General features: G+C 43.3%; 1 protein-coding gene across 2 annotated transcripts in view; it reads left to right on the forward strand.

Moving 5' to 3' along the window:
* The window catches only part of AUH (AU RNA binding methylglutaconyl-CoA hydratase), a 460,835-nt gene that overhangs the window by 168,211 nt on the left and 268,292 nt on the right, over window positions 1-24,332 (forward strand). For both annotated transcript variants that reach the window (XM_088470044.1, XM_088470043.1), the window contains exon 3: window positions 9,674-9,761. In XM_088470044.1, the coding sequence (XP_088326170.1) occupies window positions 9,674-9,761 (88 nt within the window). The remainder of the gene's footprint in view (window positions 1-9,673; window positions 9,762-24,332) is intronic.

Genomic DNA, 24,332 nt, shown 5'->3' on the forward strand with positions numbered 1-24,332 from the left:
CACCACTGTTGTGGTTTAATGTTAGGCAACGACTTATTAGGAAAAGGGTAATGTTTCCTATTCATTAGAAGTTTATTAATTTTTTTAGGGAATGTGAGTATTTATTTAATTAGATAATTGCATTATTTTTACTATTTTTGTTTTTAGAAAAGTAATTATAAGGTTCTCCTAATCAGAAAAGGAAAGTTGTCAGGAGCTATTTAATAAAAGAGTAGTTAGAAAGGTAGTAGTATGCTATTTACTGTTAGGATCACTGTCTGCACTTTGCTTGCTGGGTCTTCGCCTCTCTACCTGTAGGGTGTCCTAGCAGGATCTAGGGGCGAAGTGGGAAACAAGACGAGATCTTCCCATCAATCTATGCTCATAACTCAACCTGTCTGGAACAGCATTACTCTGGAGTTCTGTACACTATCCTCAGTACTCAATATTTTAATTGCATTAAATAAAATGTTCTATTCCATTTCCTTTATAGGGTGACAATGTGTAGTGTCCTTGAGATATAAGTAGAATCGGTTTCGGTACCATATGCAGTAAAAACATAATGTTAAGTTGTGATAACTAAGGGCAGTTTCCATTAGCCGCAAACTAGGTTGCACAACCTTTTACCATTCATTTGAAAAACCTTCAAAAACTGGCAGCGACACTTTGCAATTCAGTTAGAAATTGCAGATTTTATTTCACACCTCAAGTGTAAGTGATTACTTTAAGTTATAAGTCCTTATTTTAGTCTAACAAAAGTATAACCATGTCAGTACAGATGTGTCCTCATATACTATTGTTGCAGTTGAGCCAAACAACCCTTCTCGATGCCAGGAACCATGCGACTCGGTTTGCATCTGTTTTGCATCTTTTTCGACCAAAAATGCTAGTCGCAAACCTCTTCATGAAACTGATTAATTTGATATGTGACACTTTTATATCTGTGTGCGATGGAGTCTGAATCTGTATACAAAGTGCAATATATGTAGCACTTTATACACTTTTTATTATAACCTCCTACTTATGTAGGACTTAACACATAGGCTTTCTTCTTTATTATTCTTTAACCCTTACTTCAAATCTCACACTAGTGTGGTGCCATGGGGCAGTTCTTCTGGGTTGGCCTGGGGGATCCTGTGCCCTGTATTTGTTTCATAGGAGTGTTAGGGACCTGCCTGATAGAGGTCACCTGGACGCGGTGGGCAGGCCCATAATTATGGCCATTATTATGCTAAGAACCTCTTGGATGCAATTTAGCAGTATTATTATTAGGTTCAGCATGTTTAGAGTGTGCACTTGCATCTGTCTTTCTTTCTGCTTGTAGCACTACAAGTTTTATCAGGTAGCACCTCACATTGTGCTTAGGGTGTGCAATCTAGGGCCCCTCCCCCTATGTATAAAGTGCTACCATGCAGCGGCCGTGGCTTTATATAGCCCTCCTGATGAATAATAGTGTATTTAAATAATATGGCCAATAAAACACTTCATATTCTTATCATTTTCACGAAAAAGCAGAGAAATGGGTATAATGAGTAAGCAGCACAACGCTGACCAGCTCGGCATCTGGAAGACGTCCGTGCTGCTGCTCCATCTTCCTCCGCCGGCGCCGCAACACCAGTGAGGGAACTGGTGATCTTCGGCGGGTATCAGCTGGGCCCAGGACTGCAGCCGGTAACATCGGGGACGCTGGTAAGGTGATTCCCTGTAGCTGCTGACGGCGGCGAACCACGTGGCAGTCCGTGCCTCCTGTGGTGGAAACTGGCCGGAGGATGCTGTAGTGAGGAGCCAGGTAAACTGCCACCCACACTAGACCACCGGGATATGAGGGTTCGTGACAGCCAGGGGCTAAGCAAATGGCGGCGGCCATGTCAGTGTGCTGGGTGGATCCATACAGCAGAGGGGAGGTACGCTCTCCCCAGCAGCCCCTCCCCCAACCCAGACGCTGGTCCAGATTCGGTTTTCCCATCTTGGTTGCCCCTCCCAGCCTCCCTTTATATGAATCGGCCAGAGACCACTCTCAGGTGCTCTTGGTTGCTGTGTTCTCAGGAGGTTGGGTCGGTCTCCCTGAATACCTCTTCTACGGTGATCAGGTTATACAGAGCTCTATATCCTACTCGGCCTGAGGCTGTCCGTAGTTGACTAAGAGCTTATTGCATATATATATATATATATGTGTATATATATATGTGTGTATATATATATATATATATATATATATATTGTGTGTGTGGATGTGTGTGTATGTATGTATATATATATATATATATATATATATATATATATATACATATATATATATCTTGTGCATTGCTGTGTGTTATACTGCCTTTCTTATTTCTGAATAACTGTCAGTTATAACTATCACTGCTGTTTCTCCTCATAAGCCCTCTGCTACAGGTGTGTTTGCTATATTTGGGTGTGAAACATTGTCACATTGCATAAAAACTTTGCATAACACTAATGATATTATGTCCAAAGAAATTGAGATACATGAGGCTGAAGCCCCTTTGCTGGTGTCATGTATGGCCTGCAAAGCGGGGTTATCCCCACAGGATTTCATACAAGATGGTCAAACCTACCAGCTTCTGGGCAGGAACCCCCTTGGGCTTCCTTTTCCCAGACCATGGTACAGGTTGCAGATCAGTTGGCAGCTCATAGGCCGGCCCTGATGATGGGGTACCCTCAGCAGCTGCAACCTACTATGTTTATTCCCCCTATGCATCCGTCCTGGATGGACATGTATGCTCATTCAGGTCAGAGTATGGCTTCGTCATCAGCAGCTTTCAGCAACTGCTGCAAGCAGCTAGATCGGTACAGCCAAAAGCCAGAAGGCGGTCGGCCTCATCCTATCACTCCGTCCAGCTTGCAGATTCTGGTACATCTTCTGATGAGTGTGGGTATATACAGGGCTCTTCTCAGGATCTCTCTCAGGAGAGGAGGACCATTTTCCAGCAGCAGATGTCCCCTCCCTGATTAGGGCAGTCAAAACTGTGCTAAACATAGATAATGAGGAGCCAGTGCAAAGGAAGGCTCCAGTATTTAAATGCCAGAAAGTCGTGAAAGCTGAATTTCCCAAATCTGAGCAGCTTTCGGAAGCATGGAGTTCTCCGGATAGGAGATTCCATATTACAAAAAAGGTTGCGGCCTTATACCGCTTTTCGTCAGACGACTCTGCCAAATGGGAAGTTCCGCCGTCAGGAGCGCCACATTGCCCATACCATCTGCATCGTCTCTTAAATGTTGCACGTATAGGAGACTTGAAGCATGTCTCAAGGCAGTCTTTTCTCTATCAGGGGCTGTTACTCGCCCAGCCATTGCTACGGCCTAGGTTTCCAAAGCCACTGAAGAATGGATGAAGGCACTGGAAGAGACTCTTCCAGAAGCTTCCAAGGAACAGGTGACAATTATCTCCTATGTTAAGGAGGCAGTGTCCTATTTAGGAGAGGCAGCGTTTGATGCTGGTATATTATCCTCTAAAGCATCAGCTTTCTCAGTTGTGGCTCGCAGAGCCCATTAGTTAAGGGACTGGGAAGCAGATGCAGGGTCCAAGAAATCCCTGGAATCTCTTCCGTTTACGGGAGGCATTTTGTTTGGCACAGAACTGGACAAGATTATTGCTATGGTGGCAGCCTCTAAAATGGCTGGTCTACCTGCAGCATCTACTCCCTGACCTAGGCAGTCATCCTTTCAAGCCTTTTGGCCACAAACAAAAGCAAAGGGTCAGTCTTCCTCTAGAGCCAGTTCTCGCAGGAAACCGCAATCTAAGAAACCCTGGCCAAACAGACTTCCGGTTTCCAGGTCCAAGGATAAACCTGCAGCCTGAAGGGGGGGCCTCCCCCTGGGGGATCCCAGGGTAAGAGGCCGATTTCTTCAGTTTTCGGACACCTGGCTTCTCACAACAACAGGCGCCTGGGTTCGGGAGGTGGTCTCCCAGGAGTACACACTTACTTTCTGGAGAAGTCCCCCACAGAGGTTTTTTTGCACAACTCCTACAGCGGAGTCTGCGAAACCCTTGGCCCTCTGGCAGTCTATGCACTCCCTGCTGGTATCAGGGGTTATAATCCGGGCTCCAGTGAATCAACTAGGAAAGGGTTATTATTCCAACCTATTTTTGATTCAAATACCCAATGGGTCTCAATGGCCTATTTTGAATCTAAAGGGACTCAACATATTTATCCGGGTGCCCAGGTTTCTTATGGAAACCCTTTGGTCAATTGTGTTGGCAATGAAACCAGGGGATTTTATGGTGTCCTTGGATATTCAGGATGCATATCTACATGTGCCAATTACACCATCCCACCAACTGTTTCTGCGGTTCGCGGTGCTGCGGGAACATTTCCAATTTCAGGTGCTGCCTTTTGGTTTATCAACAGCTCCTCGGGTGTTCACCAAAATCATGGCGGTAATGACAGCCTGCCTCAGGCTTCAGGGAATCAGGATACTGCCATACATGGATGATCTCCTGTTATTGGCGCAATCTCCACAACAATTGCAGCATCATCACAGACACAGCTAGATCATAAATTGGAAGTAGTAGTCGCTTCTTCCAGTACAACAGATGGTGCATTTAGGGGCGAGCTTGGATTCTCTGGCACAGAGGATATATCTGCCAGAAGACAAGATTGTGGCCCTTCAGTTACGGATAGGCAGGTTTCTTCACAGCCGGTCAGTATCTGTTCATTCAGCAATGCAGGTTCTGGGTTCCATGGTGTCCACCTTTGACATGGTGGAATATGCCCAGTTCCACTCCAGACCATTGCATCGGTTAATCCTCTCGCACTGGAATGGGGAGTACCACTCAATAAAGTCACAGACGATTTGTCTCTCACCAGAAGTGCAACTGTCCCTATCATGGTGGTTACAGATGTTCATTCTCAATAAGGGTCGCCCATTCTGGTTTCCAGATTGAGTGCCTCTCCCTACTGATGCCAGCCTCCGCGGATGGGGCGCAGTGACAGGTCGACACACATTTCAGGGAAAATGGACGACCAGGGAAAGTCTCCTGTCCATAAACGTCCTGGAACTACGGGCAGTATTCAGAGCACTTGTTCAAGCACAGGAAGTACTACAGGGCAGGCCTGTCCAGGCGCAATCTGACAACGCCACTGCAGTAGCCTACCTCAACCATCAGGGAGGCACGGGGAGGCCCGCGGAGCCAGGCTGCCATGGCGGAATTATCAAACATTCGGGTCTGGGCAGCATGTCATTTTCCAGCGATCTCGGTGGTGTTCATACCAGGAGTCCTCAATTGGGAAACGGACTTCCTAAGTTGGCAGGATATACATGCCGGAGAGTGGGCTCTTCATCCACAGGTATTTCAGAGTCTAGTGGAAAGATGGGGTCTTCCAGAAGTAGACCTCATGGCCTCAGGTCACAACCACAAGGTTCCCAGGTACGGGTCCAGAACCAGGGATCCTGCAGCCGAGTTTGTGGACGCTCTGCAAGTGAAGTGGAACTGCAGACTGGCATATTTGTTCCCTCTGTTTTTCCTTCTTCCAAGGGTCATCAGGAAATTCAAGCAGGAAGGCGGCACAGTAATACTGATAGTCCCTGCTTGGCCCAGACGCCATTGGTTCACCGACCTCCAGAGTCTCTCCATAGATACTCCGTTGCCTCTTCCTCTAAAGAAGACCTCGAAGAAAAAGAGTTAACAAAGGTATGTTACCTGTAAAAAATTAGAGCTATGGTATAACATACCTTTGTTAACTCTTTTTCTTCGAGGTCCATAGAGTCCACAGAAATTACGTTGGGGTATGTGGTTGGAATGATCCAGGCACCTAACAGTTAACAAGCTCTCAGCTCCCAGGATGCACTGGGTCCTCCTCCATATATACCCCGCCCCTGGCTACAGGCAGTTAGTTTGTTACCAAGCCCAAAGCAGGAGAAGGAAAAAGAAGAGAAGGAAGGACCCTTGTACTCTAGAACCACTCTCACTAAGAAGAGAGAATCACAGAAATACAACAGATAAGATTACCCAATAACACCAGGTGCGTTAAGGTGGGTGCCCGGTGAACCCTATGGACCGCGAAGAAAAAGAGTTAACAAAGGTATGTTATACCATAACTCTAATTTTTACAGGTTTCTCAAAATACTCTATAACCATATTTACTGAAATACACTTGATGGCTTTCGGCTTTCATTGATTTAATAAAAGTTGTACATTTCAACCGAGTGACACATTATAACAGCCTCCTATACTTTTCTTATGGCCACCCAACAGTTTGACCCTTTTTGGGGGTCAGGGTGATATCCCAGTTGTTTCATGCACTTCAAATACTTTGCACACTGCAGGATTATCATGTGATACTGGCGCAATGTCAGTAACTTGATTTTTCTAATTGAATTACGTAAGCTGTTCCAATTTTTATGGCAATATTAGCAATCAATATTTGCAGATTATATTAACGTGTGTCTTCACAGCACGGATCTTGCAGCTAATTGAAACTGCCTACATACGTGCATCAGGAGTCTGAATTCAAGGAAAATAGTCCCAAGCTATACTGTAGCTTTGCAGTCTGCTTTTCTAGTATTACATGATTTTGCCCTTGGATATGACAACAGATGAGATCTTTCTGGTCATATTTTTGTTGTACATAATGTCAATAATCCTAAGTATGTCTTACTGGACAATCAAATGAAGTGACTGTTGAGTTACCCATGAGTGATTGTGCTAAGCAAAAAAAATTGTGGGTCCCAGGGACCCCTCATTTTATAAAATTGGGGTCCTATTCCACTATTTTTGGGTCCCATCACATATTAAGGGGGGGGCGAGGGCAGTCAGCTAGGGGCAGGTAGCAGTTGGTATAATGGGGGTTAAGGGCAATCAATAGTTGGGGTAGAGCTGGGGTTAAAGGCAGGGAGAAGTTGGGGTAGAGCTGGAGCCAGAGGGCAGTAAGGGCAGGCAGAACTGGTCATAGGGAGGGGTAAGTGCAGACAGCAGTTGTGACAGTGATGGGGCAAGGAAGAGGTTAAGGGCAGGCAGTACTAAGGGAAGGGAGGGGGTTAGGGTAGATAGTTGTGGCAATATTTGGGCAAGGAGAAGATAAGGGACAGGCAGTGTCTGAGGAAAGGTGGGCAGTGCACACAGTTTACAGTAAGGGTAAAAGGGAAATACACACAGCTACGCAGTCGAGGGCTCGGGAAGGAATGCACACAGTTACACAGTCAGGGAAGATAAACACTTTACACAGTCAGGATTAGGGGGGCTGCACACAGTTATGCTGGGTACACACTGGCAGATATATTGGCTTATCAATTGGCCAATATATCGGGTGCCCGTCAACCAGTATGTACCAGCGATTTGTCTGTGAAAGATGTCGTTCACAGACATATTGTGTCACCTGTGCTGCCCAGCCGATGGCAGATATATCTGTCCATCGTGCTGTGTGTACGGGTGGTTCACTGCCCGCCCGTACACTTGCAGCAGAGACCGCGTGGAGGGGGGCGCGATATACTTTCCGGCCAGCGGGATCCACGGCCAGATGACAGATGATGGTTGATCAGTGTGTATGAACAACCATCATCTGCAGATATATTTGCATATCACTCGATCTGCAGATATATCTGTCAAGTGTTTACCCTGCTTTACACAGTCAGGATTAGTGGGGGCTGTACCCAGTTACACAGGTTTAGGGGGGCTGCATCCAGTTACCCAGTCAGGGTTGCACGATTTAAATCAAATTATGAAATCATGAATTTAGATCAAATGATTATATCATGATTTAATTCAAAACGTTAAACTACAACTTTTGCTTAGGAAGAGATAGACGTGTAGGTGGGGGCAGTCCCTTTTTTTTTTTTTTTTTTTAAGCTCAGCTCCTTTCTGAAAAACAGGCCCATTCTTGTTAGAGTATGTGATGAAAACAAAGATGATATCCCACAAGACAGTATTAACAAAGTTGTTAACTTAGGTATTAAGCGGAGTGCTGAAGATTATTTGGCTCGACCGAAACCTGTTGCTGTAGCCCTGGATCGTGCACAAAGATGTAACTGCACAATCAGTGAGGTCTTACAAGTGTGGAAGAAACTGTTAGATGATCTTGAAGAGATTGGACACTATAGCAAGGTAGTAAAGATGGCAAAGGCAAGCGCTAAAATTGCACTCACAGATGCCCACTTGCTGCCTAATATACTTGATCCTAGGTACAGGGGAAAAAAGCTTAGTCCTGCTGAAATTGAGTATAGTATATAGAGTTTGCTCATGCCAATACTCGTCAAATTATGCCGGTCATCATCAACTTTCGTGCATCCATGAAACCATTTGCACTATACATGTTTGAAGTGGACACTTTACGCCAAGTATCTCCTCTAGCATGGTGGATGTCCTACGCAGCTCAACTTCAGTTAGACACTTCTGTAGTAAATCTTCTGAAGCAGATGGTCACCGCAGTTTCATCAAGTGCAGGAATTGAAAGGATTTTTATCAACATACGGTTTTGTACAATCCAAAACACGCAACAAATTGGGAAATGAAAAAGCAGCTAAGCTGGTTGCATGCTACAGAGCCTTTTCTGTTGAGGACAAACATGAGGACGTGGACAAAGGCATGCACATGTTTGACTAAGACTCAAATAACTGAGTGAACTTCAGAGCCTAACTGTACTTCTTGATGCAACTGTTTAGTGTGTATTATAATACTGTGTTCAGTTTGTTACTGTTCACACTTCAAAATTGTTCATGTATTACTAAAACAAGGTGTAAACAGTTTAAAAGTAAACCATTTACTTAAAAAAAAAAATGTAATAAAAAAACCTGTTTAATTCCCAAAAAATCTGATTTAAATCAAATGAATCCATTTAAAAAAAAAATCTGATTATTATGCAACCCTGGAGGGGGGGTTGGGGGTAGTGCGCTGTCCCCTGTCTCACCGGTGAATGCAGAGTCCATCCATCTGGAGAACAATTAAATCAGAAGCTGCCGGCAGCGATTGGTTGATGAGATGCTTCCGGCAGCTATGGGTTGAGGCTAATCCGCCAACGGTGAATGGTGGAGAAGATGCCGCCAGTGGTGATTAGCTGCTGCAGCGCGAATCTGCCAGCGGTGATTGGTGGAGAAGACGATGCCAGCGGTGATTGGCTGCTGCAGTGCTGCTTACAGACCGCACACTCAGCCAGCGCGTTCTGTGAGACCCACTGAATTTTAAAAAAGCAGGTCCCCAACTTGCTGTAGCGCATAAAGAGGCGCTATAGCGCGTTTTTTTGCGATCACTGACCCATTAAGGAAATCACCTACTAGATTAAAAAACAATCAGAAGGAAAATAGGCCTTTGAAACACCGCTGCATGTACTGTCTAGTCAGATGCACATTAACTAATCACTAAAAAGAGTGTAGTGTAATGAATATATTTAGGATGATTATGCTAAATATAAGAACCAACCTTTTATGCTGACCTCATAAATATGTATTATATAGAGTTGTGGACATACTCTGTGGAACTGCCTTGAAGGGTGTCCTTGCAAGATACTTTTAAACATTTTTTCAATGTGTGTTTTTTATGTCATATGAAATACTCATTGGTTGGTTTACTAATAAAGTTGCATGAAACCATACTTCTTTTTGTATAGGTATTCTTATGCATATTGCTGTTACTAATTTCAGCGCAACATTTCTAAATTATTTCAACGATTTTAGTAAATACCATTTGATGACTGTTTTCTCACATTTCATTGTGTGAAACTGCTTATTTCCTGTGTAGATGATGAAGACTGTTGAGTCGCTAAAGAGCAATAACAAAGTGAGGACCGTAATCCTGCGGAGTGAAGTCCCTGGTGTGTTTTGTGCAGGTATGTATTTAATGGTATAGTGTGCCATCGCCTGAATGTAAGGTTTTATCATGTGCTTATTGTTAGCGGTCTGTTTTCGTCAGTAGATTACTAATCCAATCATGTTTCTGTAGGGGTGCTTAGTAATGTCAGTGAAACACTTGTATAGTATATTACTAGGCATTACATACGACCCAATGCAGGGTAGTAATATATCAAAAGATGGTTACGCGCTTCATTTGTCTCCATTTATATTCCCCATACCATAACCAATGTTTGCAAAGATGAATGGTAGTACTGTCTATGCAATATATGGAGATTTGGGTGTTGCTGCTGCCTTAGCAACTTAAACTAGTGCTTTCCAATTTTATAGTAAATAAAGGCTGTATAAAATAAATGTGGTAGAGGTCCCAATGCAGTGATTCCAAGGGCAAAATATATGATGCAAATCTTATAGGATGTCTTAGAATTTTTAAACCACATCAAACAGTTACTAGATAAAACCAAATGATGAATTTATAATATAATGTCGTGACAATAAAACTTAATTTTATATACTAAAGAGTCAAGGAAAGGAGGTTTGGGGATTCTGCAGTCAGGGTTCATGAACAGGAGGTCAGGAGCTGCTAAGGACTAGAGGCCTCCTTATAATCGTTATAGAAAAAATTAGATTGTCCAAGCACTACACCTACTGTATGTAGATGAATGTATGATAGACTGTATTGAACACACTGTGTTCACTCTAGGATTTTTTTGGGCAGGGTGTTGATAAGGTACATTTTGGACGCAACTTGTCGCTAAAGCTGTTATATAAAATCATTGGAATAAAAAATATTTATGCCACAGTAGTACCCTTATTTTAGCACAGAGTAGTGGCAACATTTTATATTCTGTCATAAAAAGTCAAAATAAATCTGGAGAAATTTCCTTTTACCACACCTGGCAATTTTTTTCTTTAAAGTTGATTTATGTGCTAGAACATAAACATCAAAGCCAATTTAGGGCTATTTGTTATTTTGGTCACAATAATGCGTTGACTGTGCTAAGGCCAGGGGCCACCACAGTGGAGATAGGGGTTTTTCATGGTGAGGTTTTCAAGTACAATGCTGTTGCTCTGTACTAAGTGTATGAAGGCTGGTACCCATATTTAAGCACATTGTAGCAGGGGCACAGCATATTACCAGCTGTTGTGAATCATGCAATTCACACCTCAGCGTCTGTATAGAATCGCTGCTCTTGCCGCTGAAGGGGCCCAGGAGGCCGTTCTGCCAGTTTACTGATTTAAGTTTACTTATCCTTTTGCTGAGAAAGATACGGCTCCATGGGAGGTACCTCCAGCAGTGGATGAACTGATTGCTCATTTAGCAAAGACTACGGTTCTTCCAATGGCTACTGCAGCCACACTGAAGGATGCTATGGACCGTAAGTGTGAGCATCTGCTCAAATCCTTGTTTTCCTTAACAGGTAATACCCTGTGTCCGGTGTTTGAAGGGGCCTGGGCTACCAAGGCCATAGAAGACTGGTCAGACCAATTAGCAAAAGCTATTCAGTCAGGTGCAGATTCTTCAGATATCCTTAATCTGGTGGACAACCTTAAACGAACTTCAATTTATGCGAGTCATGCATCTTTAGACACTATTTCTCTTCTGGCTGGTATATCAACCTTATCTGTTTCGGCCAGAAGAACATTGTGGTTGCGTTCTTGGCAAGCAAATGGCGATTCCAAGAAAATTTTGAAGGGAGTTCCATTTACAGGTCAATCTCTGTTTGGTCCAGAGCTGGAACGAATTATCGCTCAGGCGAATGGCGGAAAAAGCCAGTTTCTTCCAGTTCTTACTTCCCGCTCTAGGTTTCGGCCCTTTTGGTACTCTGGTAGGTTTCTGGCCTCTGCTTACCAGAGGTATGACAGGAGGTCAGAGAGCGGTTCAGTTCAGAGGGCGTATGGCCATGCGGTCCCGTCGCCCGGGCACCCGTAGGGGTGACAGATCCTTCCAATGACTCGGATCAGGAAGACTTCCAGCCCATTGGTATAGGTGACTGTCTTCTCTATTTCAGTCAGGCCTGGTTTCGGTCAACCACAGACCTTTGGGTCAGAGGAGTCCTCTCCAGAGGTTACGTTTTGGATCTGGAGGGACCCCGTCCACATTGTTTTTTTGTAACCCCTTTTCGGGATCAGCTCAGAAGAAGGGCATTAAGGGGGGCAATTCTCTCCCTTTTAGATTCAGGAGTAGTGGTCCCGGTTCCAATACACTATCAGGGGCTAGGAATTTACTCAAATCTGTTTCTGCTAAAAAAGCCAGATGTTTTTTTTCGCCCCATTTTGAATTTAAAAGGTCTCAAACTGCACTTAAGGGTGAGAAGATTCAGGATAGAGTCGTTACTTTCAGTAATTGCCTCTATGGAAGTAGGAAAATTTCTCGCGTCCTTAGATATAAAGGACGCGTATCTCCATGTACCTATTTGGGAACGAGTCCAGCGGTCCCTGGTGCACATTCTTTTGTCTCTACACAGGGTGTCCGTGCTACGCTGCATGCAGCTATTGGGAAAGATGGTGGCCGCGTTCAAAGCGGTTCTGTTTGCACACTTCCATTCCAGGCCCCTTCAGCATTTCATTCTTCAGCGCAGGAGCAGGTAGGCTCCCTGTCTAGATTGATTGATAGTTTTTTACCTTGTCTGTTCAGGTGCGCCAATCCCTGGGTTGGTGGCTCTGCACTCGCAACCTATCCAGAGGTTGACAATTCTCTCCCTGGGAATTAGTAACTAAAGACGCCAGTCCCCAGGGATGGGCTGCAGTAGGTCTAGGGTCCCAGTTCTAGGGGGTTTGGTCTCTGGAAGAGAAGATGTTGTCAATCATTGTGCTACAGCAGCGAGCAATCTTTCGTGTTCTGGTTCAGGCACAAGATCTTCTCAGAGACAGACCCTTACAGATAGATTCAGACAATGCCACGGCTGTGGCATATATCAACAGACAGGGAGGAACCAGGAATCCTTTGGCTATGGCAGAGATCACCCAGATTATGATGTGATTATTATGAGAGATTTGTTCCAGCCGTATCGGTCATTTTTATCCCAGGGGTAAGCAACTGGGAAGCCGACTTTCTCAGTCTGCACAGGGTTCACCCAGGGAAAATGGTCCCTGCATCAGTACATATTCAACATGATTGTGGAGGAATGGGGATCTGCCAGAGCTAGATCTTCATGGCTTCCAGGTTGAACAGGAAGCTTCCGAGTTACGGGGCGCGGTCCAGAGACCCACAAGAAACTCTGGTGGATGCCTTAACAGCCAAGTGGTCCTTCCACTTCGGGTATCTTTTCCCGCCAATTCCCATGCTCTCGCATGTAATCAAGAGGATCAAGCGAGAAAAAGCTCATGTTCTTCTAATAGCGCCAGATTGGTCACGGAGGTCATGGTACTCGGATCATCTGTCTATGATGGCCAACCAACCGTGGAGACTTCCACTAAGAGAAGATCTACTGTCACAAGGTCCATTCCTCCATCCCAATTTACCAAAGTGGCTTTAACGGCGGGGCCCTTGAGACCAGTCTTTTGAGGTCAAAAGGGTTTTCTTCAGCAGTTATCCAGACTGTTACAGGCTCGCAAGTCATCCACTTCTATGATTTCTTATAGGTTGTGGAAAGCTTACATCCGATTGGTGTGAAACTGGGAAGATTTCCCAGATTCGCTTGCTGCGTTTACTTTCTTTTTTACAAGCTGGATTGTCCAAAGGCCTTTGCCTAACTTCCCTGAGGTGTCAGGGAAGTTTTGTCTATTTTTTTTTTAGAGACGTCTGGCGTCCATATCAGACATCAGAACTTTTATGCAAGCAGTATTGCAAGTCCAGCCATCTTATGTTTCATCAGTACCGCCTTCGGACCTTAATTTTAGTTTTCGCTGGTCTTCAGTGCGCTCCTTTTGAGCCACTTGAGAAGGATTGATTTAAGGTGGTTAATTGGAAAGTAGCTTTTCTTTTGGCAATCGCCTCAGCTCGCAGAGTTTCGGAATTGGCGGCTTTGTCAGCCAGCTTTCCCCTTTTGATTTTTCATAAGGACCGAGCAGTTCTCCGCACTCGCCCATCCTTTATTCCTAAGGTGATTTGAAGATGTCACCTAAATCAGGAGATTGTGGTTCCAGTATTGCATCCACCTGATCCAGAGAGTCCTGTCCGGTTTCTGGATGTGGTACAAGCACTCAGAATGTATGTGGATAGGACTTCTGCCTTGCGTAAGACTAGACAGTCTGTTAGTACCTTATGACGTCCATAAAAGAGGCTCGCCAGCTTCTAAGCAGTCTATTGCTAGTTGGATTACTTCCACTATCAAGCAGGCCTATATAGCCCTGGGCGAGTCAGTACCTGATCCCATTCACGCACATTCGACTCGGGCTGTGAGTGCTTCTTGGGCAGCTCGGCAGGGTGCATCGATTGAGAAGTTGTGCAGGGCGGCCACTTTGTCCTCAGTGTACACATTTACCACATTTTATCGGTTCCACACATTTGTGGCTAAAGATGTGAGTTTTGCTCGCAACGTACGCGAAGTACAGCATTGCATGTGCATAATCTCCCTCCCTCTTAAGGCTTGGGGAATTCCCAGCGTCAGTGCTTCCCAGATTGGGTGAAAGAGGAAACAAGATTCTGGGTTACTCTCCGTAGAATCAATTCCTCTGAGTCCATCTGGGAATCACTGATGTGTGTGATGGATTCTTATGTTCATCTCTTGTTCTTCTCCTTTTGCTTTGCTAGTCGGATAACTGGAGAGCTAGAGAAAGGGGAGGGTATATAAGGTAGGGGGAGTTTCAGTCAGTCAATTATTTTTAGTACCTACTCCTTGGCCCCTCCCTAATATCCCAGCGTCAGTGATTCCCAAATGGACTCAGAGGAATTGATTCTACGGTGAGTAACCCAGAATCTTTTTTTTGCTTCTTAATATGCTTATAATTATATGAAGGCATATGTTCCTTTAATTCAAGTAACGTTAGTCCTTATTATCAATCTAGCAGAGTTGGTTTTTACTCCATGCAGAGCCGTGAATGCCTCGTGCTACTAAGCTTTGTCAATGGAGCCTGACCGGCATATAGCGGCTGGTCAATGTTATATATATTATGAATTTGGAGAGCTCACCCTATGTATTTTGTTTAATCCTGCTGGTTTGTTTGCTGTTTTCGGATATCTAATTGTAGAGTAACGAACTGTTGTACATTCTTACACTAAGCGTGTAATTATGTGTATGTGTAACTCCTAAAAAAAAGGCAATCACTATAGCAGATTCACTTAGAGAGGTAGAATGGAACAGGGAAAGAGTGAGTTAACTACCGTAATGGTGTGTTTTTGCAAGTACTGGTAGAGGAGACCTTGTGTAAATATGAGGGTGGTTAAATAAATAAGGCAACAAGACCAATTACACACGTTAGAGGTCTTGTTATCTTAATATTGAACCACCCTCATATATGCTGAGATGATGACACCCACTGAACCGTGAAACTGTTATTGATATGCTGCTTACATATTGACCACTCCACCTGATAATACTTTATGAATTAACTTCGCAGCTGTATTTATGCAAAGTCAAGGCTATCTGTTTGGATTTATTATTGGTCATTTCCTTTTGGACTCTGCTGTAGATCCCATTAGATTTACAAAGTGGTAAATTATATATGGATGTCTGCATTTCATTACATTATGTATTGAAAATGCAGCTTTTGTATATTAACGTTGGGAAGACACTATTGTTTCTCTTGTATAGTCTAAGATACTTTATTACATTATAGACAGCTAGACAATTTTTGTTTTATCGCAAAATATCAAATGATTCTACTAATGCTTTTTCAGAAATGGCTTAAAACATCAAAGCAGTCCTGCAAAGATAATATCCAAAGATGAATTCTTTTTTATTTATTTATTTTCCTGCCACACCTATATTTTATCAAATCCCAAAATACAGAAGTCACTTTCTGCACCTCCCGGGATACCAATTATTTGGGGTATTGGGTCACTTGTAACTTTTTCCAATTTATAGATTATTTGTTACAACAATATGTCTGATCCTATATACGTGGTATGATGCACATACTTAATACTATTAAAGATATTTTTTTCTAATTCCAGTTATGGTTTTTTAACACAGTGCATTCAAACTTTGTATATCTATATCCCACATGATTTGGGTGTCAAAGCCAAAGAACATTTTTATATCCACATATATATGGATTTCTGAGTGCTTAAAAAATTTTTTTCCACAATTATTTTACTTTTGATGATTTTTTTTGTACAAGGACTGTCATGGGCATTAGATTCGCTCCTTGTTTTGATAATTTATATATGGGTTTATTTGAACTGCAGTTTATATGGTATGGCATATTTAAAGCAAACCTAGTGTACTATGGCCGTTATATTGATGATCTTTTTCTAATTTGACATGAGGGGAAACACGGAGCACTTAAGATTGTGTTTGTTTGTTTCTTAATGATAATTCTAATTTGACGTTTATTCAAACATTTAGACACAAATTGGTGAACTGTTTGGGATTAACCTCATTATCGGAGAGCAATTCAGTTTCTCATAATTATCAAAAACCAGTTGATCCTAAAAAATTCTTACATTTTTCAAGTGGACATTATAAACCTTGGCTCAAAAAGATTCCATTGAGGCAATTTAATATGTTTAGTCGCAAATGTTCCATATACAAGCTACGAAAATGGTTAAAGATTTTGCACAAAGAGGTTATTCATCAAATATCTTAAAGTCTGAATATAATAAAGCATTTAACACTGATTGTCTACTCTCCTGTTTCCTAAATACTAAATAAGAAAGATACTAGTGAGGATTTATGTTCTCTACATATAGATCAAAATCTGAGTAGTACAGATTTCTTTTGTATTTCTAAATATAATGACATATCTCATCTTATTAGATATATTCTGTGTAAAAAATTACAAAAAGACTTAATTTTGAGCCTGTAATTTAATCTATACCTAAATTCCACACCTAGATACTAATCTAAGATTATCCTGGCACCAAGTATGTTGAGAAAGAAGTTGTCTGTAAATCAAACTCAAGACACACTATCTTTGCTCACCTCACCTACGGCAGGTTGTTTTAAATGTGGTTAAACTAGATGTTTGACCTGTCAATATGCATCACATAGGACTACATCTATTAAGTCTAATGTTATCAATGATGTATTTAGCATTAAACCATTAATTGTGATACTTCTTATTGTATCTATATACTGCAGTGCCATTCTGACTTACAGTACATGAAGCTTACTATATGCAATTTAAAGAGTAGATTGTCTTAATATTCTCAAAAAGTATCAATATCATAGTATAGCAAAACACTTTGCATTGGTTCACAATGGTGACCCGAGTAACAGGGTTTCATCATATCACTCAAACTTTGAGAGGAAGTGATAGGTTCAAAATTCTGTGTGAAAAAGAAGCTTTCTGTGTATTCCGTCCACAACATCCTGATGGTCTAAATGAGACCATAGTCTTCAAATCTTTTCATTAATAAGCCAAGTTTCAATTTGTTCCTAGTATTATGATTTTATTATACATTTTCTTAGGTGTATTTTAGAATGGGATGATGGCTTATTATTACAGGGTTCAGAGCTGGCTCCAGTGAAAATTGGCAGTCTGCCATAAACCTGTGTGAAAGCTACAAAAGTATCTTTTTAATCTTACAGTGTCAAACTTTGACTCATGCTAGTTCATATTAAATCTAGAGTAAAGCTGGCCATACACGGTGCTATATGCCGGCTCCACCCTCCCCCACCCGCATATTGCTGCATGGGATAGCACATCGCATCCCCAGATTGACCAAACCTGCAGTAAGATCTGAGGGTGCGATGTACGACCCCACGGGTGCACGCTCTTTCCGATATCATGCCCATACACGGTATGATAGAGCAGACAAATCGCACCGTGTATAGGCACCTTTAGTCCTTTTTAAAGTGACCATATACAGTATATTAGTCAGCCCTCTGTGTTTGCATGCAAGGGGTGTAACTAGAAGTTTGTGGGCCACATAGCAAAATCTTAAAAGGCCCCCCCAAGAGGTAAAAAACACATTTGCTCCCACACAGAGCCCATTCATGTAATGCCACACAGAGCCCATTCAGTACTACCCCTTTTACACATTATGCCAAGCAGTAATAGTACCCCTTATACATTATTCCACACAATAATGCCCCTTACACTACACAGTAATGCCCTTTACACATTATACCACACATTAATGCCCTTTAAAGATTATGCCACATAGTAGTAGTGCGCCATATAACAGTATTCCACATAATAGTAGGTGCCCCTTACACATTATGCCACACAGTAATTCCCCTTACACATTATGCCCCCCCAGCAACTCACCTCCCCATCTAACTCCAGCAGCCTCTCACCTCCCCCTGTGTGCCATCAGCAGCCAGCAGGTGTGGATTTGGTGCCAGGCGGCTAGTTAATTATAGCTGCCGCACTGGCAGGCATCGGTAGAAATGGACAGACCTTAACGGCACACTTTAAATCTGGCGCTGGTCGCAAGCCAATCGGAGCTCGCAGATCAGCAGCCAATCAGGATCCACCACCGTGATTGGCTGCCGGTCCGCCAGCAATGATTTTTTCACAAGTGGCGGTGCTGGCTATCCATGTCTGCCTGTTGTTGCGTCGCCTATAATCAGCTGACGGTCCGACACCAAATCAACTCCGCTGCCACCCTCAATGGCCCTGACTGGACCAGCCCACCTTATGTGCATGAACAGGTGCTGGGTGAGCGGCGGGCCACAGAGGCAATTTGGGCACCATAGCAGCTGCACCCCTTGCACCCACGGTAGCTACGCCACGGTTTGCATGCATGTCCACAAATAGTGGGGTCCTTTTCAGGATCAATGGAATGGGGTTATAGGCGAGGATAATATAAACAAATAAAAGCTGCAGGCGTACATCAGGGTCCAGTCTTCAGCCCGGGCTACGCCGGGTATCCCAGCTAGTATTGTAATATCCTAACTTCAAAGAATGTACAACTTAATTATAAGGTATAATTCCCCTCACATCTTATAAAGCGAGTAATCAATCCTGTTGTGGTAGGAATATCTTTCAGTGTGAATTTCTCCCTTTGGGTGAATCTCCAAATGAAAAATGGTTATGTGAAAAAAGAATTAATATTAGTACATTACATCAATCTAATAAAGGAAATTTATGGAACAAGCACATAAGATCTTTACAAACAAAAAATATGGTGTCCATAAAAGTAACCGTTTGGTACCCTACCAGAGGGTTGAAATAAAACAGCTCGGAATAAGTGTTTCCAGATACTGGAGACAGTGGACCAAGTATTTTTAGGTGGGTCACCAAAGTGTACATCTTCCAACGCGTTTCGACACCCCAGGGATCAACAGCAGCATCGTAGACTGATCAGTCCCCGCTGACACACGCCCTTCTGCGCTCTACAGGATGTGCGAGGTAAATACTACAGGGGAAGGTAGGTAATGCCCATGGGATTTGCAGACACTGGGGTGGCAAGTGCCCACTGAATAAGTATGTGTGTCTGGGGTGGGGGTTAAGATGTGTGTATATTTCTCAATCATTGAATTTAATTCTTCATCCAATATTCTCTGGTAGAATCATCAGTGATGACACTCAATTTGATGAAGCACTAAATTTAGCGATTGGAAAAGTTTCCACAAGTGGATATGACAGGAGTTTTGTTATCAAAATAAAAGAAAAGGTCCTCAAAAAAATCCTATCTGTGGTGTTACAATCTTCACAGAAGAAAATTAACAATATTTGGGTTAATACGTATAACTCCTGTAGCTCTAAGATTAACCGAATTAGCAAACCTTATTGGCCTATTGTTCAATCGGATGTACAACTAAGCTAGCGCTCTCAAACCCGCCTGATGCCAGCACTTTACAGCAGCCTGAACTCTCTTTATAGGGCTGCGAGCAAAAGAGAGCAAATATGGGCCAAAATTTGGCCGCAAGGGGTGCGAGATGGGGTGCTGCGGGCATTTTAATGTGGTGGCAACGCTCACGGCTAATTGGATTGACCCCCAAAGAGTATTAAAACTAGTGGACAGTTATTTATGATACCAGCAGGAACATGGAAAGGTTAGTACCCTACCAAACAAGTAATTTCTAGATGGATCAGAGAAGTAATAATATATACATACAAGACGTAAAGTAAGAGAAGTACTGAGACCCTTTCACGACCAGGGTTTCTCGGCATGCCGGCCGGCAGATATTACCTGTGAGGACACTATGGTGAGGGGCGTCTGGCGCTGGTATCTGCTGGGGTGCATTAGCTGCGCGTAGTCCTGTGCGGGCATACTGTCACTCTGGTCTGGTTAGGCCTGGTGGTGCTTCCGTTCCGCTCTGGCATGGGCGCCGCCATCTTGCCTCTGGTCATGTGACCTAGTCGCCCTATCCTGGTGTGTCACATGCTCTCTCTGGCCTTTTACAGTGCAGCACTGGGTATTTAAGGGAGTGCCGAGCTTCCTCTCATTGCCAGTGCAACGTGTTTTCTCAGCGGGAGCTGAGAGAGAGAGTTCCTGTGCTCATTCACCTGTCTGTTGGGATCATTACCTAGCCTGCTTCACCCTGCCTGTTCCAGCCCCGATGGCTCCTGCCTCTTCCTTTGCGTCTACCTTGCCTGAGTACCTGCGTCAGCTGTTACCCTGCACCTTGCCTCCACTTGCAGTTTCCCTGGACATTATTTCTCAGCCTGCAACTCACGTCAGCCTGCAAGTCACGTCAGCCTGCAACTCACATCAGCCTGTAACTTATTTCAGCCTGCAATTCTTTTCAGCCTCACAAACCCTGGAGTACTGGACTTTTTCCCATTGCTTCACTACAGTTTCCCAAGTGCACTTTAGTGCTATACCCAGACTTTTTGTTGTGCCACATTCATGTCTGTTAAGCCTCTAAATAAAAACTCTACGTTTATTTTTAAATCTGCTTCAGTGTCTGCTCCTTTTACCACCCCGGGCCCACAACAAAACAAGAACTTCACAGACCCCACTCTATTTAAAACGTGGGGCTGAGAGGGCTGAGGCCTACGTGACAGAATTGTGCAAGATAACAGGGTGAACACGTCTCCATAACTTTTATAGCAACCACTGCATGGTAGCCCTTCGTATACAGATTCTGACTCATTTGCAAACAGATATATAGTGATATAAGTTTCACATATCAAATGAATCAGTCCATTCTCCAGGTGCTTCACCTTGTGGCTATGGGCCTGATTCAGCAAGGAACGCAGTTGCGTATATGCACACAATCGGTTGATTAATTCGCACTGCGCATGCATGAGCCAGACACTGCAGTCAGAACTGCGTACGCAGAGGCTACGCGGACCCATGGCAGAGTGATTGACAGGAAGTGTCGTTTGTGGGTGGTGACAGGAGGTGGTGGGCGTGCCAGTGCTTCTCAACGCCATTGCATGGGTGTGCATAAATTATCCACTGCGATATCAGACGCCTCCTGAGTACTCATAGCGTGCGCAAAAGTTAGCAATTTCTGAGTGAGGTCTGGGCTTCCTTAACTGTGTGTATGGGTCCGATGTTACCGATTAATTAGCTGTGTTGCCCTAGTATACGGATGTGAGTAAGGGGAAGTGGGAATCCTTATGTCAGGCTGCAAACTTTATGTGAACTTACACATTTAAATAGCACCGCTGATATTAGCAACTGCGTTGCGTGCATATAAGCAGATTTGTGTTCCTTGCTGAATCAGGCCCTAAGATGCATTTGCAGGCAGAAAAGACGCAGGAAAGACTCAAAAAAGACAATTTGTGCAAGCAGAGTCGTATGGGACCTGGTGTGCTGATAGGGGCTGTTTGGTGTGACTACAGCAACAATGTATTATTACACATCTGTCAATATTTGATTACGCAGCATATGTGGCTTGTTTCCTGTGGCCCTCCCTGTAATATTGCTTGGGTTCATCCCACTGTAAGGGCTGAATTGGAGGACTATAAAAAAAACCCCAGCAAATTATGGTTACTTAATTCCTTTACTTTATAGTACTCCATGACAGCCCAGGTTTTCCGCCCATGTTATTCAAGTGTTATATATTTCAGAAACAGCTTGCAAAGTCGCTCAGACGGGAAAAGGAGCGGTATCATTATATACCATCCAGGAGCATGATTTTTTTTATTTCTAGATACTAATTTCTACCTAACTTATGCTGCGTACACAAGGTACGATTTCAATGAACGATATTGTTCATCGTTAAATCGTTCATTTTTATGCAGCCAACGACCAACAATGTGCGTTCCCGCATGGACGATAAACGATATTGTTGGTCGGCCAAGCATGCAGGCCAACCTAGACGATATCGTTCATTTTCCATAGGGGTTTGCGATCGTTGGTCGTTCATCGTTGGTGATATCCTTTGTGTGTGGATGAATGCTATCGTTCATCCAACACACCAGGAAATTCAAGGGAGATCGTTCAGCGATATCATTCGCTGAACAGATAGTCCTGTGTGTATGCACCAATAGAAGGACATTTTTCCATGTTAAGCGCTGCTATTGAGTACTTCGTATAAAAGGACTTATCCCGTGCTATAATTTGCTGTTTAATGCACATATCCTATATGGTGCCATCTTGTGATACTCATAATGCACTAAAATGCATGGTAGAAACAAAAACTGTCCATTTCCTCTTTCTTTTACATAATACCCTGAGTCTTGCTAAAAATAGCTAGTCAGGCGGATATGTTTTCTTTCTTCTCATGTGCAATGCCAAATAGAAATTACTTTTCAATTTCCCAGTAAACAACTTAAATAAAACACTCCACATATGTATTATTTGCAGTCTTCAAAACAATTCATTGTGTAGTATGTTAGTGAAAATAGGAATAATTGTAAGGTTTAAAAAGAATAAGGGTACATTATTTGTAGATAGTAATGTCTCAGGTGGTCCATATTTTTTTTTCTGATGACTGCTGCTACATAATAGGCATGGTAATAAAGAAATATGGCTGCACTTGCTTTTTACTCATTTTATACATAGTACCAGCTTCATAGCATTATTAATACCATATATGCACGGGTGTAGCTACAATGGGTGCTGGGAGTGCATCTGCTATGGAGCTATATGCACCCAGTAACTGCCAGGAGCTTCTCAGCAGGGTGCTACTGCATGGCACATCTGCTGTCACAGGCTGGCCAGCTCCGTATCTGTCTCTCCTCACTTAGAGGAGGCGTGGCTCTGTCTAGGTACAAGTTTACCCATTCACCCATGTCTCCAGCAAGGAGCATACTGTAACTCCTTAGCCTATTTAATTGTGAAACATAACCACCTTATATACCACGTTATATCATACACAATTAGAATTAGGGGGCCTAATACATTGTTCCTTTATCATCCATCGGGGGGGGTGCCATTATCTCTGGGTTATGTATAGTGAGTTGCGGAGTCGGGCACTAACTAATTAAGACTGGCTCCCACCCCCTATGTAACCCCTCCCCTTTCACTAGAACCTCAGTCTTGTTTTTAGTGCCTAGGAGTAAGGCACTAGATAGGTCCTAGCTATTTTAGTTAGGTTTATTTTCTATACTTTCCAGTTTCAGTTTGGGTATTTAGTTCCTGGCAACAGGCGACAAGCACTAGCAGAGTGGGAGTTGGGTAGAATAGAGGTTTATGTGAACCATGTATCCCACTGTAAAAATTTGCCAAAAGGTTGTATGGACCCAGGGTCGCTCAGTGCTGGTTGTTCACATGGAGATTCATTACCGGGAAGTTTGGCTGAACAGTCAGTGATGCCTGATTGGGCTAGGTCTATGGCTGAGGCCATAGGTGAATTAAGTCACTCTCAGTCAAATTATATGTTACCCTGTGCTCAAACTCCTAGTTTGTCTGATTCCCCAGTAGAGCCCAGATGGGCCCAGGATATGGGACAATGTCTCGCTGAGGTGGCAACGTCCCTAAATAAAATGGTAACATCAGCAGGGGCCACAGCCACTAAGAGATGTTCAGGCCAGTCAGTGAATTTTCCTGGACATGAGGCTTCAGCTCTTCCCAGGAAGAAGGGGAATTGGATTATAACTGGGAAGACACCTCAAACTGGGAGGATGACTCCCATTCTTATTCAAGGGTGTCTATGCTGGTAGATACGTTCCGGGAGACTTTGCAATGTAAGAAGAAACATGTATCTGTTTTCCCAGATTTTTCACATTTTGGAGAGACATTAAAAGAAGCCTGGTTAAAACCTAATTCCAAATTTCATGTTCGAAAGAAATTAAAGTATCTTTATCTTTTTTCGGAAGAATATACCAAGCTTTGGGAAATTCCACCCACGGTGGATGCTCCTATTGCTAGGTTGGTCAGGAATACTGTTATCCCTACAACACAGTCTGTAACACCTAAGGATCCTATGGATAGGAAGAATAAGGCTGTATTTAAGTCTATATTCACTTTGTCAGGAGTCTCGCTGCAACCTGTTCTGGCCAGCGGCTGGGTGATAAATTTATAAATTCCTGGGTGACCCAGATTGCTGGGTTTCAATCAGAGGATTTGTCTGAAGCTAGTTCTTTAGCTAATCAAATTTCGGAGGCTCTGACCTATATAGGTGATGCTTTAATAGACACTATTCACGTACAGT

Source organism: Taudactylus pleione, unplaced genomic scaffold (genome assembly GCF_031769625.1).
Source record: "Taudactylus pleione unplaced genomic scaffold, aTauple2 ptg000095l, whole genome shotgun sequence".
In the NCBI taxonomy this organism is placed as follows: Eukaryota; Metazoa; Chordata; class Amphibia; order Anura; family Myobatrachidae; genus Taudactylus; species Taudactylus pleione.